Source organism: Rhodnius prolixus, unplaced genomic scaffold, assembly GCF_049639745.1.
Source record: "Rhodnius prolixus isolate KJV_2025 unplaced genomic scaffold, Rpr scaffold_2, whole genome shotgun sequence".
NCBI classification, from domain to species: domain Eukaryota; kingdom Metazoa; phylum Arthropoda; class Insecta; order Hemiptera; family Reduviidae; genus Rhodnius; species Rhodnius prolixus.
Genome location: NW_027411592.1, coordinates 36,300,205 through 36,321,637, shown reverse-complemented (window position 1 = coordinate 36,321,637; position 21,433 = coordinate 36,300,205). Strand labels below are relative to the sequence as shown.

The window sequence follows — 21,433 nt, the reverse complement described above, 5'->3', positions numbered from 1 at the left end:
AATTGTTGTTGAATAATCTACTTGTTATTAACTGTGTGTTATTTGTCCTCACGAATATTTCGGTAAGACGAATTCAAGACTGAAATATTGCTTTAAATCCTCCGTGATTCAAATTTAAACAGTAGCCGGCTCTAAATTTGTCTTTTTCTAATTTAACATGCATGTATGTGTGACAACTTCAGAATCAGAAGAATAATTTGGAATAGAGTTAAAATAAAGTACCTATTTATACGAAGATATAATATACATTTTATCACAATTATAACTATTATGAATGAACTGGCCAGCATAAGGGTATGTGACATCTAATAAATTCTTAAAAAATATTAATGAAAATTAATGCGGTAAAATTACTTAAATAATATCAATGAAGTATTAATGAAATGTTGGGTACTTGCTGATTTGTGTACCTTTTGGCGTTTAATCAACCCTTATACTTAACTTTTTAAACTGTAAGTTTTTGTTAAGGAGATTTTTGTACCTTTTGGACAGATTTTCCTTTTTGTCTATTAGCAAAGTTACATATCTGCTTTACAGATTGGATTTTTTTAAAATTTGGAATAAGCTATTCTATCATTATAACCTGATAAGGTGTTAAATCGGAACCGTAACTACCACTGGAGAGATCTTTTTAAAGAATGGTTATAGTTGCGGTCCCCAAACCATCCTCAATAACAATTTTTTTGAGAAAGCCTTTTTATATAAAATAGGAAGGTATTTGTACGTAAATAGCAAAATTAAACTGCGATTTCAGTACTTCCTTTTAAGAGGAGCAAGAAAAATAAACTGCGATTACAGTACTTCTTTCTAAAAGGCAAAGATTTTGAATCGAACGACAATTCATTGATGTAAATCGGTTCACTCATTGATAATTTTAACGATTGCAGTACTTCCTCTTAGTAGGTGTAAGAGCATGATGGCACTTCACAGCCACGTAGAGGAGCTTTAATCACTTCTTCGTGCTAAATTTTATCAAAATCGGGTTAAGCTTTGTAGAAATATTGGTAATAATAGTTTTAGAAAGGGCCTTATTTGGGTGGGGCAAACTCCCCTCCTTATGAGGCATAGCGTCGAGACTTTTAAAGTACAAATCTGTACAAAATTTCGATTCATTCATGAAAATCGGTTCACGTGTCGATAATTTGAAACGATTGCTATACTTCCCCTTAATAAGTGTAAGAGCAGATCGTCGCTTTATTGTTAGGTAGGGGAGCCCTAACCCTATCATCCTACCAAATTTTATCAAAATAGGGCCAAGATTTACAGAGTAATTAGTAATAATAATTTTGGAGGGGGCCTTACATAAAGGGGGCTAACTCCTCTCCCATTCGATGTACAGGGCCGAGACCCCCAAAAGGCACATCTACATAAAGTTCCGAATCGAATGACACCTCATTCATGAAAATCGGTTCACGCGTTTAGGCGCTACGTTGTTTACAAAAAAGGTAACAAGAACAACAACAAGAACAACAAGAAGAAGAAGAACAAGAACAAGAACATTTTTTGAAAAAGCCGTTTTTGCTCATTTTCGGCAACTTTTTTCTCGAAACCTATTAGATCTGGGTGGTTGCAAAAAAATTATAGTTATAAAGGAGAATTTGGAGTAAGATTTAAAGAAAATTTGGGAATTTTATCTTTTATAGAAAAATAGAAAAAAATTGTCAAAGTTGGGTGTTTTTCAACGTTACACTTTTTCGTGCAGTTTTTGATGGTCAACCCTTATACAACTGTCCTACCGGACAGTTTTAATAACATTTAGTTACAATAAAAGCGAAACATTTTCTAATTTGAGAAATCTAGCACAAAAAGTTGAGCGCATTTGGATTTACTTTACAAACGTTATATTTGAAACGTGTTACAAACGTAATATTTTCTAATTTGAAACAATTGGCAGAAAAAGTAGTGAGTACTTTTCAGAACTTCTTTCAACTTGGAATCGTTTTTTCAAAAATGAAATTTTCCCTAACATAAATCAAGCTCAAACTTAACGGTTGAAAATCTGCAACACAAATTAAGCAAATGCGCGCAATGAGATCGACTCGTTAGAGATAAGTGAAAGAGTTGAAAAACAAATATCTCACTAATTAAGTAAATGATAGTTATTATTGTATCTGTTTATATATGTATGAATATTAATAATAATAAATTCGGTTTTAAATTTTCACTGCAAAAAGTTTTTGGAGTGGGCCTAATCCAGGGGTCGGCAACCCGCGGCTCGCGAGCCGCATGCGGCTCTTTTATTCAAATTGTGTGGCTCTTCAGCCTGTCTAAAATAAATTGTATATTTCAATTTTATTGAAACAAATTAAAATTTCATTTATTAAAGTAAAGATATTTTTTCAAAAAGAATTTTAAATGTGATAGGTTTGAAATTGAATAGAATTATTTTAAAATACAGTACGTAATAATGGACTGCCGCCATTTTCATTCAAATACAGGTTTAGTTATTATTTATTTGTTTATTTACTTCGCAATAAGTGAAAATAAATATATAAAACATTTAAATGTTATTGAATATCATAAAATAATAATTTGTGAATACAAATGATCTACACAGTTTTTTACACTCTACCATCCTTGCGGCTCTTAGTAAGATTTATTAAAATTATTTAAGAAGAAATGGCTCTCTACTTAAAATAGGTTGCCGACCCCTGGCCTAATCTAATAGATACACAAATAACTTTATAAGCGGCCATAGGCTTATAATGAATTTCGTAAGTGGCTTCAAGAACATATGGGTTGGCCACCCCTGTATTAAGTCATGTGTTGCTAGTTATTGGCTGATAAATATATTTTCTGTTTAAACCAATGATCCATAAGAAAATACCATAAATTTAAGTGCTATAGATTAAATATTTTCGTCTTTAAATAGCCACATTTTTATACCATTTCTTTTTGTTACTTTTTACTTGTCACTATAATTTTTTATACCGACAATTTTTTGTACCAAACTGAGAAAAAAAAATCATTCCTTTCACTAAAATTATCGTTTACGTTTCTAAATATTACCCATATGAAGCAAAACATAACAAAATGGAATAGAAATTAACAAGATAACCTACCTTTTGTTGATGCCGGATTCGTGGCAACTCGAAGATCTGCGAGAAGAAATACACTAATAAATAAAGGCAGAGTCCCTAGTGACCACATTTTAACTCCATGTCTGAAACAGAATAAGCGAGAAACTATTTAAATTAATAACAACTATTTAAATTTACAATTTTCAGTTGTTCCTTTAAATAAGAATAATTAAATGAGAAGGAGGATTTCAAACATATAATAATGATACGCTGCTCCACAAAAAAAGTGGCGCACTTTAAAAATGCGTTATTTTTTTTCTCTGTAACTTTTTTGTTCTACATTTTATTTTAGTTAGCGAATATAAGAAGTATAAAGTTACGGGTGGGCTAAAATTAAATAGAAAATGATCTAAAAGAAATAGAAACCTTTAATTTAACAAAAAAGTACTTCTCGGCAAAAAAATGAGTTTAGAAAAAAAAAGTATTTCTTCCGATTAAAAAAAGAGAAAAAGAATTTTAGTAACGCGTATTGCTCGCATTATTGCATCCAATCTCCTCGGCATACTCCTTATTAAAGTTCTCACAAAATCTTGTGTAAATTCCTCCCATATCTCCACCTGAGCACCTCGCAACTCTTCTAAGCTCCTGGGAGGATTATTTCTCCATCTTAATCGCTTACCCAGCTCATCCCAAAGATGTTCAATTGGATTTAAATCCGGGCTGCATGCTGGTCATCTCAGAATACGAATGCCAGTATCGTGGAGATATTGAACAACACGTGCGGCAGTGTGTGGTCGGGCATTATCTTGCATAAAATAAAATTTTTAAAAAATGGTGCATAGGGTATCACATATTGCTGCAAAATTTCCCACACATACAAATCTGCATTCAAGATTGCCCTGTTGAACACGTGGAGCTCAGTATAAGCCCCCATAGAAATCCCAGCCCACACCATCACTGAACCACCTCCGAATGGTAGTCTACCAGAAATATTGCACGGAGCGTAGCGCTCCCCAGGCCTTCGGTAAACTCGTCGCCTCCCATCAGGTGAGTAGAGAGCAAAACGGGACTCATCTGAAAAGAGAACGTTACTCCAATCGTTCTCAGACCAGTTGCAGTGTTCCCTAGCGAACTCTAGACGGGCTCTCCGATGGTCTACGGTGAGCAATGGTCCTGTGGCTTGCTTCCTAGAGCGTAAATTCATTTCAGCGAGCCTTCTTCGTACATTTTCGGCACTGACTGAAACTCCACGAACAGTAAGCAGTGTTTGAGCTGTTTCAGAAGCAGTTGGTGTACGATTTCTCAGAGTGTGAATTCTAATAAATCGGTCATCAAGTGCTTCTGTGGCTCTTGGTCGACCCGAACCTTGTCTGCGAGTGCAGAGGCCTGTCTCCCGGTAACGATGGATGGCTCTACGGACGGTGGTCTCAGGCAACCCTAACGTTCGTGCTGCGTACCGCTGACTCCGTCCATCCTCAACTAATGCAATAATACGGGCCACTTGCTCTGCTGTAATTGAGAGTTTGTAATGCTTTCAGCTTGAAAAAAGTCGAAACGCAACTGTAGAGGTCAATAAATTTATTTACTGTTGAGGTAAAGTTCATGTTGTTGTTTACACAAAAAGACCGAAGGGGATTAAACGAGGAATTGCTTCTCTATTTACAAGAAACTTTGGGCCTTGTTTCGATTAATTGTTCCCTGACAGTTTATGAAAATAATTAAAAATAATAATCTTTCCCCAAAACGTGATAAAACAAAAAATAAACGCTTTTTTCAAAGTGCGCCACTTTTTTTTGTGGAGCAGTTTATGTCCACGTTATGTAGTAGAAAGGAAACGAATGTTTGACAACATATACAGGTATTTAGATGCACCATTTCGCTACGAAGACATAATATTCTCCGCCAACATCTATGTGTTTAAATCTATAGCAGAGCTAGCAAAGAAATATGAATGTATTTAAAAGTTATAGCCGATTAGAATGAATGGAAGAAAATGATTAGAGAAGGATTACGGTGATTTTAATTTCGGTTAAGCTATAGGGATGGCAGGAGTATAGAGTACTGATCCATCCATTAGCTGTAGTTTATGTAAACAGTTGCTTATAGTAGAGGGATGAATGTGAAAAGCGAATGTATTTATAAGTAAGAATGGAGAGTGAGTGATATTCTAGTGATAAGCACCTAGACGATGCTGGCTGTATGGCGAAAGCCAATGCCAAAAAAAGGCAAAAACAAAAAAGAATAATTAAATTTTTACAAATTGAGTATAAGACGACAACAAAAAGTTGATATAAATATTTTAAGGTTATAAATACATAAATTCATGAAATATAGTAGAAACAATTTTCTATTCTTGGTCGCAATACTTCATTTAAATCTGAACTATATTCTTCCTGTGCATTCTAAAACTATAATTTAAATATAAAAAATGAATTCCTGAAAATTTCAAAACTTGTAAGAACTGCGAACTTGTAAATGAGCGTAGAAAATACAATAGAAAAGTATGCCAGAGGTAGATGGAAATTATAGTATTTTTTTAAAAAAAGATGGCAGCAAATTTTTTGATAAGGAAAATAATTTGTGGTTATTTTTGCTTTCTTTTTATCTCTGTAAGAAAAAGTTTTACAATTGTAGAGATTTTAGAATTTTATTTAACACCGTAAATTGACAAATCTTTTTGGAAACACATAAGAAGACAGGTTTAGGTAAATTAATACAATTATTATTTTAATAATAATAAATAAGGTGCCCCTGCAGCAGAGCGGTTAGAGACGAGAATTTTTGAATTCTATTGTATTCGCTTGAATAGGAACATTTCATTTAACTTTAAACATCTCACTTTTCAACTCGGGTAACGTTAAGTTTAATAATATGTAAAGTGCTATACAGTTTGATTGGGTTAACGCAATTTAAAAAAAAAAAATCCTATGAACTAGTTTATTCAAAGACTGTGAAAATAAATTGCTTTTAATTCTATTTCAATTAACCCATAGTTCACAGACAATCGAAATAAAAAAAATGAAGTTGAAGTATTTTAGGAGGACTTGGCTAACTTTCTTCACTGCTCTGGGGCTTCTTGAGAACAGTGGAGAGGTTTTAAAGTTTTACAACTATTTGTATTCAAGTTGGGTCCGCCTTTCCTACACTTTCCGATTTATTTTTCTCCTTTTCTTTCCACTTCTGTTCACTACAGAAAAAGTTTCCGGCTGCAAACTTTTAAATAGAAATAAGCATGATAATAGGTTAAGTTTGCTGATTTATGATCAGTATATTTTGTCAACATATGTACCTTTTTTCTTTTTCTTAAAAAAAAAACTTTTATTACATTTCCTTATTTACATCCTTTTTATTTTATTTTACTTGGTTTAAATGTAAAACAGAATCTTTATCTGACGTTTTAATATCGTTAAATGAATTGGAAAATTGCTATTGTAATACTATTTTACGTCTCGAATTCCGGCAAACGGATTCATTACATCTTTTCAAAGTAGTACCGTTCACAATGTGGTTAATTTAATATACAGGGTGTTCATTTTAAGACGGCTCAAATGCATTTCATGCTTAAACGGTTAATCTGAGCAAAAAATGGTAGAGGAAAGAATTTGTTGCCCATCGCCTCTAGTTTCAGAATATGTGACTTGATTTTAGATTCCTGCCCGCATACGCGGCTGACGCGCGACCAAAAGTGAGGGTTCGCAGTTGACCCCCATTTTCGTATACAAAGGTGCCTCCTCTGGCTAGCAAGCCAGGTTAGCCAGGAGATTATTAACTGCTCTCTGTATTTGAGGAGGCACCTTTGAAGGCACAGTACATGCTGCATAAGTTGAGTAAAGTGCATTATTTGATAAATTAAGGAATAAGTTTGATACTCTACATGAAAGATATTGATCACTTAAATATGTGGCAGGAGGTTTCCAATTTTTTTTGGTAATTAAACGCAACTCTCCCAAAATTACCAAATAATTATTAAACCTTCTAGTTTTCAACTTTTCCATCTTCATTTTTTGGCGGAGTTACGTCCATAAACCTGATCGGGATTTTATAAGGACCACTGGTTATGACAATTATTATGAAAACTACATAAAAAGTTGTGAAACATGATATTGACCCAGTTTCGATATCCCTAAGGGGCCGTACTTAAATTACGTAACGAACGCAAGGGGGGAGGGGGGTAAGGCTCGATTGTTACCATTCGTTATGGTTCGGGGGAGGGGTTTTTTAATGCTTGTACGTAATTTTTCCAATTGAATCTATAATTTTTTGGTCATTAATGGAAAAATACTAACGATATTTTTCGCGCCAAATTCTACTATAGCCAACCTTCATACTAAGTGATAATGTAATTAAATAAGTAATAAATAAAAAATATATGTTTGATTTTAATTAAATACTATGCAATGACGATATTCCATAACAAAAAATTACGTACATTTGGCTAGGGGGGGAGGGGAGGTTGACATTTTGATACGATCTGTTACATCGGGGGGGGGGGGGATTAAAAAGCTCTTTAAATTGCGTTACGTAATTTAAGTACGGCCCCTAATATTTGTCGAGATACGGTCATATTTAAGATCAAAGTTACAATTTTATCTATTCGTAAACGGTTTTCAATATTTATTTTCCACATAAGGACTTAGACATAAGGTACTTAGTTCGATTCCCGATCATGGTCATGGATCTTATTTATTTTTATAATTAAAAAAATTAAAGTATTTTATCTTTGTCTGCGACTCCTGTTCGGTAAATAGCCGTAAAGCAGACTAGAACACTTTACTTCTAGATGCTCGTATAAGCTGGAAGTCCGTACATTACACTGAAATTGATACATTCTTACTATTTGGAAAAAAGTGATATACCCTATTAATGAAGTGGTACATTAGTCTTAGGGATTCTGAACCTCAAAGTAGTATTTCCTGGTGGGTTTCAATCTAAATATAAAGATCCAGCTGCTTGCAATTTTGATTTTCATGCAAAATTTCGACTACAATAACTCAATTCAATTTTTTCGAAATGAGTGTATCTCAAAACGGAACTTTGTGTTAGGAGTTATCAAATAATTATTTTAATAATAAAGCTATAGAATAAAATAAGTGGGAGCAAAGAAGAAATGGAGCAGATGTTGAAGGTTCATAATAAAGGATCACAAAAAAGCTTCATTCTTGGCATTAAGTAGGGCTGAACATAAAACTCGAGAATACCTTTATCTTGTAGTTACTTTTTTTTAACCCATTATTTTTTCGTTTATATCTTTGAAAATAATTACATATTGCACAGAACAGTTGCAGTTTGAATTTAAATGTGCCCAGTTTTTGTTGTTGTTGGGACGTGAGCTTCCATCTTTATTGACGTTTTAAATTAGGTAACGACTTTAACTTGGTCCGCAAGTTAATGAGTACTGAAGGTAAGGTTTGTTGGTTAGGTCCGAAAAGCTGGAAAAAACTTCAGATACCATTGTAGAGCACCATCTAATTTGGAACTGGAAGATTTACCCAACAGGCAAGCGAAATGATTGCTAGTTTCAGTCTTATTTTTTATTTGTTTTTGCCATCTTTCGACCTAAGAGTTACATTCAGGGCATAAGCAAATTTATTAACACATATATTATTTTATAAATAATTAAACTATATTTAAACATTTTCGCATAGTTGGTTTAAAATATGACTATGTTCACCAGAAAGGTTAAAACTGTAGCATGTTTATTTGGTGTGGTTGTTTGAGTATTACAATAATTAATTGGCAATAACTCCTCTTCTATCAGAGATCATTTCTCAGTAGAGCCTGGTACAACTTTTGATCAAAGATCGACCCGGTTTCAATATTTGCTTTACTTCTGGATGTTTGACTAAATAATTTGAAACGCAACATAGTAGGTTATGTTTTTCTTTCTACTTCTACTTCTAGTAGTAATGATTATTTTGATCTTGTCAGTTCTATTATATTTTGTTTTCACTAGAAAAGAAGCCTGCACCAGAATGACCCAGCACTCACTGTAGGTCTATCTTACTGCACCGAGAAAGCCGCTTTCCAAACAAGGGATGAAATCGTTTGATAAGGAAGTAGTACATTTAACGAAGCCTTTTGTCTTTTGACCAAGATAATAGATATTTCCTTATCTTTCATCTAGCCGCTGCTCAGCGGATGAATTCTTTACGACCAATATGTGGTACAGTAAATTGCTCAATGTTGAATAAGGAAATAAGTATATGCACTAGGTAACCAAAACTCTATACCATCATTATGAATACCAAACGGGCTCTCTTCAGGTAGCTCTGCTGGCTGTGTTCATACCAAATGGTTATCTACCAAGTTATTGACAGTGCATCTTTTTTTTTTTTTGTCCATTTTAATATTTCATACATTTCCATGCATCAACTTTATTTAATATTCATGAACCTTTTTTCCTTCCTCGTATCACCGCCATTTCTTTACTTTCGTTTATTATTGATCATGTAAATACATAAATAATTATTGAAAAGAAAAGTTGATGTTTTTCAACTTATAGAATGTCATTAAATTTTTATTTATTTTAGAGAGTAATATTTAAAAAAAAAAAAAAAATCGAAAAGTAAATCGTGGACTCACACGAATCTTATCGCAGCAAAACTCGAAGTGGTAGTTACAGCTCATTCATTCTATTATCACAGTTTGTACTTCTAATTTGAATTACTTTTTAAAAGGATAGAGCACGCTGTTAAGAGCAGGTTGAATGGTTGAATTCCTATTATAAATTTACACGCACACACAATTCCACTTTTGGAAAAACTTGTCTTTGTTAAAAAAGCCATCGATAAAACCACAAATTAAAAAGAAAAACATCAGAAAAATATTTTTCTAACTGCAGTTGTTCTCATTTGAAGGAAATTAAATACCAAGTGAGGCCGGAAAACTGCGAAAAATCAAAACTGAGGTTCCTTAGGCTGTTGGGAAACTCCGCTGTTTTAGGCCACTGTCGCGGATTACTGGTTAATAACTCAATCAGAAATTTTACCTGCAGCTAACCAAAGCATGAAGAAACGTGTCTGATAATGAACTTCCACGATCGGTAGTCTAAAGTTCAGTCAGAGAAAAACTTAAAGAAAAATGTTAAGTTGTATTGTTAAGAAACGGGATTAGCTCAATGGTTAGCATATACTGGATTCAAACGAGGAGATCCCGGGTTCGAATCCAGCTACTACCTCTTAGATTTTCTGTTCCTAGGAGCTTCTTACAGCTCACTGTCCGGTGATGGACAAGTGTTGTTTGTAGTAGGGAGAGTGCACAAAAAAGGAATAATTAGGGGCCTAATAACATCTGATGTTGGCATCTGGTGGTTGGGTCCCGAATGAGGATTTCAAGTAATATAGTATTGAGTCAACTGTCGCTAGCCACCGTTATTGGTACGGGAAGAATTGCCCGACGGCAAAGTCGCTGGCTATAGGATGTTGTAAAGGGCCTGAAAAGATGGGCAGCGGTGAGGTGATATGAAAGGGCAAGGAATATAGTCACGTAGCCAAGACCATTCCGAGCTGTGTTGCAAAGAGGAGATGATGTGTCTCATTACATTTTATTTTATTTTTTTAATATGGAAGCAGAAGTCGACTTCATCTTCAGCCCTTCCTTTAAATGAATTTCCTTCTGAATATATTTCTACAAAAAGGCAGATAGATTATGTGTAACTTAAAATATACGAGTACCTTAAAAAAAGATTGCTGAAGCATATTATGCCACCAACACTATTGCAGAAATACAGACCAGTTTAAAGAAGCACTACTAAAGTAAAAACTTTTATTCTACTCTCTCTGTAACTGTACTACTCACGATATCGCAAAAAATATTGCCTATAAATAATGCTAAATTGTTCCTGGGCAACGGCGGCACCTTCTATGTTCCCTGGCCAATGCCGTTGCCACCTTTACATCGTTGCGCCGTGAAGATCGTATTGGTAGATCTACCTATCGAACGACTCGTGGATACTGGGGTCAAATCGTCTCATCCGCCGGAAGGGCGCCTTTTATCAGTTTCGCTTTGACGACCGATAAGGTTCCTACTTTTCCCATTCCTTTATATATAATAAATAGTTTTGTACGATGATTTCATCGAAAACCTGTGTACATCAACTCTCGTGAAAACAAGGCAAGGCTGGGTGTTAGTCCTTGGACCAGTAAGTTAGGACTGGCAGCCGCTTCCTCAGTGTACACTTCAAACTCCGACTGCGGGGAAGTGACTTGCCCCGGCTTCCACGAATTTCCATGGTAGCTTTAATGCTGGACAGTATCTATTCCAACAGCTACACTTAAACTCAGCAAAATGGTAGACAATATCTCCACCCAGTTCGGTAGAATAGATAGCGGCTTTATGCGTCCTAGGGCACCGCACAATTAGCCCGTTATTCTTATACTGTGCCTGATATCAATCTCCAAATCCTGGCCAGCCTTTTGCTGCGAATTTTGCTATCAGGGCAACATCCTCTGCATTATCAGAAACTTAAAGGGAATTAAGTATGAATTGATTAATTCATTCATTCATTAAACCAAATTTCACGACAAACGTTCTGGCCGAAGTAGTTTGGTGTTTTATTGGTAATTTTAGTTTTTATTTGATATCTACATTCCTTCTTCCAACAATAGTAAGCAATATGCATTTAATAAATGCTGAATGAGTTAATGAATCGGCCAACATAAGCTTTTTCCAGCTTTTTAAATGAAATTCAAACTCTACGGCTACTTTTACCGAACCTCTCAGAAATAAGAAAAACGTAGGTAGTATGATGTAAAACAACGGATTAAATAAACGACATTTAATAAATACTTAGTCACGGAAAATTTTACTTTGTAACCCTCAATATTACGTTGAGAAACTCTTGCTGGTGATTCCATTATATTTTACTCCCTCACACCTAATTTATGTTGTTAAGCCGCGTACCATCCTTTCTCGGCGGTACCGTTTGACAGTTCTCCATCTCGCCTTTTTCTATTGCTCTCTCTCTCTCCTTATTCCAATTCTCGTCGTACGCGTTATTTTTTCGGTTATCTTTCCTTTGTTGTCGCCGCCAAATCTTATTTTTCTGCCATTTTGTGGTTTTGTTTATTTCTCAGTTCCCATGGTTTCAACCTTTCCCTTCTCTATTCTCTCTTAACCGTGGGGTTTTTCCGTCTGCTGTAGTTCAGTATAGTGATGGGCAGAACGAGTCCGTCTTTGGACTCGTTGGATTTGAATCAGTTCCAGGGTTGGAATCGATTCCAACAACTCGTTCACCGATTCCGGTCTCTGTACTTACCCTATGCATTAGTAAAAATGTCACGCAATTTATTAAAAAATATCATTAAATGTTAGCTTTCCCAGTTAATAACAAAACTATATTTCTTTAACACACATTGAGTACTATCCCTAATTTCCAATTGCACTGATAAATATAAAATTAACAACGTAACACAAAAATTAACATAAAAATAGACTAGTCAATTATAAAAATTAAAGCAATGCTGTTTAGTCATTATCTAGCTTGACCACTGGAAGACTGGAGTTAACGTGCTTCAAGAGGATCCAAGGTAGAGAAACGGAAATGGGTAGGAAATTATTCCCATAAAAAAAATTCTAACCCTTCAAGCAAAATGATAATTACTCATAAATAAAGAAATATTTATTTACTAGGACTTGTATATCAAGCTTTAAAAATATTATCTTATTATCTTACGAAAAGAAAAAGCTGTGTGCTTAATCTTTAACATAGCGCTGGACACTCTTATTCTTATCTTCATTGGGTAAGTTTAACCGTGTACATGACCGTAAGACAGTCAAAGTAACACTGAGCCAAAATTTAGTATTACCTAATTGGTTTACTTAGTGTAGTATCCCTCCCACTCTATCACCAATTTCACAAACATTCATCGATTGGAAATAATTTTTAGTTAAATATTCGTTTTATTTGAATACAAAAAACATTATAACGCTTTCTTAAGATGATTTTAATTTTTAAAATTTGTTTTTGTCCATTACTCTTATATAATACGAAGAATTTCAAATAAAATATAATATACAAACACAATGATCTAGTATGCAGGTGGAGTCAGTCCTCGTTACCATAGCAATGGAACCGTTAAACAACTCCGGTTCCAGCTCCAGCAATTTCTATTGGCTAGATTCAGTGAACGAAAAAATGGAACGAGTCCGGTTTCAAAAGGATTTAAATCACTCCGGATTCGACTCCACCAACTCCAGTGGATTTAACCAATGAAAATGCTAGAGCTGGGCCGGAGTCGTTTAACGGTTCCGTTGTCATGGTAACTACGACTGACTCCACCTGCACACTAGATCATTCTGTGTTTGTATATTATATTTTATTTGAAATTCTTCGTATTTTATAAGAGTAATGGACAAAAACAAATTTTAAAAATTCAAATCATCTTAAGAAAGCGTTATAATGTTTTTTGTATTCCAATGAAACGAATATTTAACTAAAAAATATTTTCAATCGATGAATGTTTGTGAAATAGGTGATAGAGTGGGAGGGATACTACACTAAGTAAACCAGTTAGGTAATACTAAATTTTGGCCCAGTTTTACTTTGACCGTCTAGCTGACATGTACACGTTCAAGCTTACGCCAATGAAGATGAGAGTAAGAGTGTCCAGCGCTAAGTTTAAGATTAAGCACACAGCTTTTTCTTTTTGTAAAACAATAAGATAATATTTTAAAAGCTTGATATTCAATTCTTAGTTAATAAATATTATGAGTAATTATAATTTTGAAGGGTTAGAATTTTTATGGAATAATTTCCTACCCATTTCCGTTTCTCTACCTTGAATACTCTTGAAGTAAGTTAACTCCAGTCTTCTAGTGGTCAAGCTAGATAATGACAAAACTGCATTGCTTTAATTTATATTTGACTAGCCTATTTTTGTGTTAATATTTGTATTACGTTGTTAATTTTATATTTATCAGAGCAATTGGAAATTAGGGATAGTACTCAATGTGTGTTAAAGAAATATAGTTTTGTTATTAACTGGGAAAGCTAACATTTAATGATATAATAATATAATAAATTGCGTGACATTTGTTCTTATGTTTAATCGTTCCAAACCTTCTGCTGCCTCATTTTCATTTTTATTTGCCTAAATTTTTTGGGGCGGGGCGGAATCACTTTTTTTAAAAATAGGGATTTGAATCAACTCGTTCCACCATCGGACTCGTTCCAATGGAACGAGTCCGCTCAAATAGCCCATCACTAGTTCAGTACGCCTTTGACATTGACACTGATCAAGCTAGTTTGTATGTGCCTCTGTACCTGCTTTACAACGCATCTAGTGCGCTTCCGCCGTTCTGCATATTGCCCCGCTCAACAGCACTGTTCTGCCAGCCAGCTCCAGCTGTTCGCTTCAAGTACTGGTACCGCACTTCCGCTTCAACGCATCATCACCGGCCGCTTCTCGCACTTCTGGGCTCTATATCTGCTTCGCCTTCCCTTGTACCTCTAGCCATCTTCGCTTCCTAGAAACCTTCTACGGATTACTTCTGGTCTGTTTCCGCCTATTTGACCCTTACTTTCCCCTCCGCATCTCTGTGCTGAAACCACACGCGCACACACTCAATACACATTCAAACAAGCACACCCCTTTCCTCCGTTTTCTTCCTTTGCCATCCCCTCAACAGCACCATCTTCATCATCAAGCTGAGACTGAGTTCCTTCATCTACATTACCTCAAAGGTAAGTGCATCCTTACCATTCTCGTTTCTATATTTCTTCTAAGTATTTCATCTATCTTATTTGCGTTACTTTGTCGCGGTGTCAACCTCGGGCACTCATCGATTCTTAAACTGCGTTTACCTCGCTTTCCTCTCTTCATCTGGGTGTAAGCCTCACGCGCTTACATATGTAATGATCATTATAATGGTATTATACATTCGCAAACGAATATATATACAATATATTTGGTAGAGAATCATCTCAGAAAGATGGAAACCCGAAATATATTTTCCTAAGAGAAAGAAGTGGATTGAGCTCAGAGAAAGCAATACCACAAATTTCGTAATAAAAATGAGCGAGTCAAAAACATCAAATTTAAAACAAAAACAAAAAACCCTGATTAAATAATACAGATAAAAAAGAACCAAATATTATTATCTGAACCGTTGGGTATAAAAATAAAGTATTTTCTGTGAGTAGATTCTATTTCTCGGATGGGTTAGAAACATTTAATGGTAACATTGAAAGGGTATTGTTGTCATGTAATCGAATTGCTTTAAGTGCTACGCGCTCTTCAATTGACAATATCCCATTTTCTATTATTTTTGTCCTTTTTTTTACAATCATATATTTCAGTATCTTTCTCTTTCCTTGCGCTTTGCCAGAACATTGTAGCGATACTTTGGAAAATTTCTGTTTTAGAAACGTTTAGGGAGATTGTTATTACTTACTATTCTAGTATGCTCCTTAAACTTTTTACTTTAGTGTTCAATACTAAGAATAAATTAATATGTCCTAGGAATTGGAACGAAACAGAGAAGATTAGCCCCTGCGCAAGGATGACACGCAAAATCGTGAAGCGTTCCACATTTTTACCCTTATACGAGTATGGTTTAAAAAACCAAGAGTATTATCTTTATGTTTTCAGTGATTATCGTATGTTTTGTATTTATTTCTTTTTAATTTGGCTTAATAAAGATATTATTATTATTGGGAAGGGATTAGCTATGAGGTTAGCATACTGGACTCCCACGCGGAGGTCCCGGGTTCGAATCCAGCAGCTGACCCTTAGATTTTCTCTTCCTAGGAGCTTCTTACAGCTCACTGTCCGGTGATGGACAGTGTTGTCTGTAACGAGAGAACACTGTCCGGAGGCCGGCAGTGCACTGAATAAAGCTCCGGGCGCTAATGACCTCAGCTGTTGATGCGCCAAAAAAAAAAAAATATTATTATTATTATTCATTAATATTCCCTAGGGTAAAAATATATCCTAAAGAATTAGACCCCCACACTAGACTTAAAAGAACAGAACTGAACAGACGCTATCGACTACTTAAAAGACTCTTAGACGACAGATCAAAACTCTCTCTGGACAACAAAAGACTAATTTATACATCTATTTTAAAACCCATCTGGGCGTATGGAATAAAGCTGTGGGGTTCAACTAAACGCTCCAATCTCCAAAGGATTCAATCTCTACAATCTAAAATTCTTCGAACTATTGTACACGCTCCATTTTATGTCTCCAACCTGACTATACACACTGACCTAAACATTCCTTTTGTCACACAAGTTGCTAAAACAAGATACAGAAAACTCCACTTCAACCTACAATCTCATATAAATCCTCTAGCTAAAAATCTTTCTTCTAGAACTCTTCCTGACAACCAGGACAAGACGCCTTAAGAGACAGTGGCCTCGTGATCTCCTCTCAAGTGAAGAGAGCGACTAATAGCCTATTTTGGAGTGTTACCGCTTTGTAACTTCTCCACTCGTATTCTTCTGTTATTGTTGTTACTGTTATCACTGTTACTTATAGCGCCAACGCGCTGATTGTAGCAAAAATAAACGCAAAAAAAAAAAAAAAGAATTAGTAGTAAACTGAAACTGCACTCTCAGAGTAAGATTTAAAATTGGAGTTTTTATTGAATTAGTAATATCATCGTAGAAGAAACTTATTAGAAACGGTTAATATTATTCTCATTTTTAAGAAATATTTTCTGTTTTTGTTACTAATACGCAGGCTCGATTCACAGAAGATATTCCACATCTAGTTTAAAAATGACCAATGAAAATCACCTGAGATTAGTAAGGAAGTACGAGGGATATCATTACACTTCATGTACAATTAAGAAGTCTGCTGTTGCTGAGCGTAAGTATGCAATTAAGCTGTAGATGATTGCCTGGAGAAGTGGTTAAGTGTCGAACGGTAAGCCACTGCTGGAAAAATTTGTCTCAGAAGAAGGCAGTTCAGTAGATTAATTCTTTTTATTTTGCCAATTAAAAAATATATATGTTACAAGCCGAGAATGGATATAATTAGAAATTAGGGCAAAAAAAAAGTTGAAAAACATTTATACGAGTTACGTGCGGAAAGCATGTACTTAAATTATTTGTACGAAATAGAAGGTCTCTCTCTCTCTCTCTCTGAATGGTGTTGTTTTTTGTTTTTACCAATTTGGCGGCACATTCTCTTGGGTAAGATCGTAAAGTAGCCATTTCATTGGAGCTAGAGTACGCATGAGAGGTCGGTCGGTACGTTTTATAACTTACATACACCATGGAATATTTATTAACTTTCTTATTGGAATTTCACTATCTCCCCTTCAACTCAGGGCCTCCGTTCCAGTACCACCTACCTCACTAAATATTCCAGCAGTTTTACGCTAGAAAATATATTTTTTACTTTATTAATTCTTTATTAGAGAGTTTTATGCATAAAACATAATTCATAAATAATAAATTAGAAATATAAAATAAATAATAGATTATATATATATATATATATACAGGGTGTCCCAAGCTATATGGATAACGACTTTTTCTCGGAAACTAAGATAGCTAGAAAGAAACTAAAAAATACGTGTTCCCTTAGTTTTTTGATAGAAATCCAAATATACTTTGTAAATTTTTTTTCGGTGCTTCCAGAAGCGAGATACAGGCACCAACTTCATTTTTTCAAATTGGAAGGTGCGGTTTTTATTTCAGAAATAGATTCCTCTATTTTTTTAAAGAAAAATTTACTTGAACGGTTTTTTTCTGTGAGCGATATTTTAGAAGTTATGAATGAAAACATGATTCTTCTAAGGAATGTCAAAATGATAATATTATAACGGTTTTTTGGTAGAATAAGAAGAAAAGTACTATTTTATTATAAATTTTACTCCTCATTAATATTACAGATCATGCTCGAAATGGCCTCCACCATTAGAGATGCATAGACATGCTCTTTCCCGCCAATTGCCCCTTACTGCCAAAGAAATAGATTCAGCTTTAACCGACTTACAGGCATCTATTATTCTCTGCTTTAGTTCATCTACAGATGCAATCCCGGCTTGATTCTGATACACCTAGATTTAGAAATGCTTTTAGATAAGCAGGAATAAGAAAAGAAAGAAAAAAGTTATGAATAATCACCTTGTTTTTCAGGTATCCCCAGAGGAAATAGTCCATAGGTGTCAAATTCAGAACGAGGTGTCACTGAATTCCGACGTGTCGATATAACACGCCCATCAAATTGCCTATCGAGATATCTCTTTACATGCCTGATGGTGTTATATCCATCACGGGGGCTATTCAGTGGCCACCTCGTTCACCGGATTTGACACCTACGGACTATTTCCTTTGGGGATACCTGAAAAACAAGGTGATTATTCATAACTTTTTTCTTTCTTTCCTTATTTCTGCTTATCTAAAAGCATTTCTAAATCTAGGTGTATCAGAATCAAGTCGGGATGGCATCTGTAGATGAACTAAAGTAGAGAATAATAGATATCTGTAAGTCGGTTAAAGCTGAATCTATTTCTTTGGCAGTACGGGGCAATTAGCAGGAAAGAGCATGTCTATGCATCTCTAATGGTGGAGGCTATTTCGAGCATGATCTGTAATATTAATGAGGAGTAAAATTTATAATAAAATAGTACTTTTCTTCTTATTCTATCAAAAAACCGTTATAATATTATAATTTTGAAATTTCTTATAAGAATCATGTTTTCATTCATAACTTGTAAAATATCGCTCTCAGAAAAAAACCGTTCAAGTAAATTTTTCTTTAAAAAAATAGAGGAATCTATTTCTGAAATAAAAACCGCACCTTCCAATTTGAAAAAATGAAGTTGGTGCCTGTATCTCGCTTCTGGAAGCACCGAAAAAAATTTACAAAGTAAATTTGGATTTCTATCAAAAAACTAAGGGAACACGTGTTTTTTAGTTTTTTCTAGCTATCTTAGAATCCGAGAAAAAGTCGTTATCCATATAACTTGGGACACCCTGTATATATATAATACAAATATTGTGTGTGCTTGTTGGAGCTAATAATTTATTAAAAATTAGAATTTCGTTTTATAAATTATAAAAAATATATTTCACATTATTGTTTCAGAATTTATAACGATAAATAACTGGTATTTTTGAATTTAGGACGAAATGATAATTTGGTGGTAGACATATTCCCTCGTCCCTTCTTAGGTAGAGTGCCAAAGAACATAATATGAGTTCAAGGATTTTTTAAAGGAATGTAGATGCATTAAAAGAGCCCAATAGGAGTTCCTTCAGTGATGCTGAACTATCAAAATGAGATAAGATTTAAGTATTGTGAAACTGTAATGCTTCTAAGTGAGTTAACTGCTTGCCGCTGTGCTGAGTAAAATTACTTTTTCGACTGGCCCAACAGCCTAACCTTCAGCTTCGATTTTATGTGTGTGTTTTATATGAAACTAGTTTAGTTACAGTTAGTTATCATGTATAAGTTAGATGTAATATATTAGGCCTAACAAATGGTTACGGCCACCTAATACCGTGGCATTCCAGCAGTTTTGTTACCACATTATCCCACTTTAACAACCTCTGATCTTTTACTTTTTTCTGAAATTACAGCATCTAACTGACTATTATCTAACTGGCACAAATCTTAATAATTAAAAGTTATTCAATATAAATATTGCAAATAATCAATTGTCTTTTACTTGGTTATTTATTAATTATTATTATCATTATTGGATATAAAGAATTTATTTACGAAAAAAGAACGTTTTACATAACTTTTTAACTCTTAATTTCGATAAAACTTTACTTTAAATTAAAATAAAGAAAACCTTATTGGTTGGCGTTACGAATAACTGCGCTACGTTTCTTTAGCAACTACAGAATAGAGTGGGGGTTTTGAAATATTGGGGTGTATGAAATGTCGAACTAGTTTTCTATTAAACAAAATAAATGTGTTTCTTGCTCAACCTAAACAACCCCAAAAAAAACAAAATCAACCTAAAAAAAGAACTCTATACTTTGCTTAGTTCGAGATAACCTAATGATTTACTCATGTCTTCACTAGTTAGTGCTCACGAGTAAATATAAGTTCACTTTACAATTTCGAGATCTGTTTCTAGTTGTCTCTGTATACATTTACTTTTGAAATGACGATTTTTTCGCTTGTGTAGAACTCTGATTAGTTTAATAGTTGCATGTTCTTTTCATTTAAAGTAATTTACACCACAACAACACTCCTGGCAACTTCCAAATCAACTTAAGATGGTCAATTCTAGGCCGGATAAAGCAAGGTTTAAAATAAATATTAAATAATTGCAAATAATCGTTCAAATTGCTGTATATAAGATTAATAAAACAAATTTTCAATTAAAAAATCGATTCTTGTTTTTGAAGTACAAAATATACTCTTTATTTTATAACTTTCTCCTGACATTGATCCGGTAACTTCACACAGTAACCTTCAAACTCATCTCTTTTCTCTTGAGGAATGGTTTAAAAAATGGAAAATCAAGTTAAATGAAACAAAATCTCAAAATATTACTTTTACTCTCCGCCAGATCACACTCTTCTATGACTCAATTCCAATTCCCCTGCCAATGTTGTCCGTTATCTGGGGCTTTATTTAGACAAAACACTGACTTGGAACCCGTACACACGACTTAAACGAACTGAAGTTAACAGGCGTTATCGACTACTTAAACGACTACTAGACTGAACTAAACAAACGACTGATTTACAATTCTATACTAAAACCCACCTGGACGTACGGTATTAAACTGTGGGGTTCAACAAAACGCTACAATCTTCAACGAATTCAATCTCTTCAGTCTAAAATTCTCCGCACTATCGTTACGCTCCATTTTACGTTTCAAATCTAACCATCCACACAGACCTGGGAATTCCGTTTGTAGGTCCAGGTTGCACGAACTCGCTACAAGAGTTTTCATCAGAACTTAACACTCTCATTCCAATCCTCTTGTCCGTCATTTATCATCTCATCACCATCCAGATCATCCTCCCAGCCCAGACGATTAAAATGCCAGTGGCCTCGCGATTTTCTCTCTTCTGAAAAGAGTAGCTAATCCTGGAGACGACTTAAGGAGTGTTATCACTGCGTAACTTCTCCCTTCAATTAGTGAGTTTGTAGAGGTGTCAGTTATTGTCATTGTTACTTATAGCGTGTCTAGCGCTGGTCTAACTTAACAAATAAATTAAAAAAAAAAAGATTTTATAAAAATATGAATTATAAATTAACGCAGACAGAACTAAAGATTTATTGAAATATTATTTTGCGCAGGAATGCAGTTCAATTTGTTTTTCAAGTTAAAAATAATGAGAACTCCAAGCGAGGGAGGAGTAACTAATCAATCTACAGTCCACGTCAAAAACAAAATTTGCCAATTAATTTGAATTATCTCATAGCCAATATTTATGCTCTTATTATTGAATCTAATAATGAAGGCAGTTTAGAAAAATAATTCATGCG

General features: G+C 34.4%; 1 protein-coding gene and 1 pseudogene across 1 annotated transcript in view; one reads left to right on the top strand and one right to left on the bottom strand.

The window, feature by feature from the left end:
- Positions 1-21,433, bottom strand: part of LOC141449560 (larval cuticle protein A3A-like) — a 684,900-nt gene that overhangs the window by 621,825 nt on the left and 41,642 nt on the right. The window contains exon 2 of the mRNA XM_074119108.1: positions 3,063-3,163. Within this exon, the coding sequence (XP_073975209.1) occupies positions 3,063-3,150 (88 nt within the window). The 5' untranslated portion in view covers positions 3,151-3,163. The remainder of the gene's footprint in view (positions 1-3,062; positions 3,164-21,433) is intronic.
- Positions 15,461-15,556, top strand: LOC141450590 (U6 spliceosomal RNA; annotated as a pseudogene).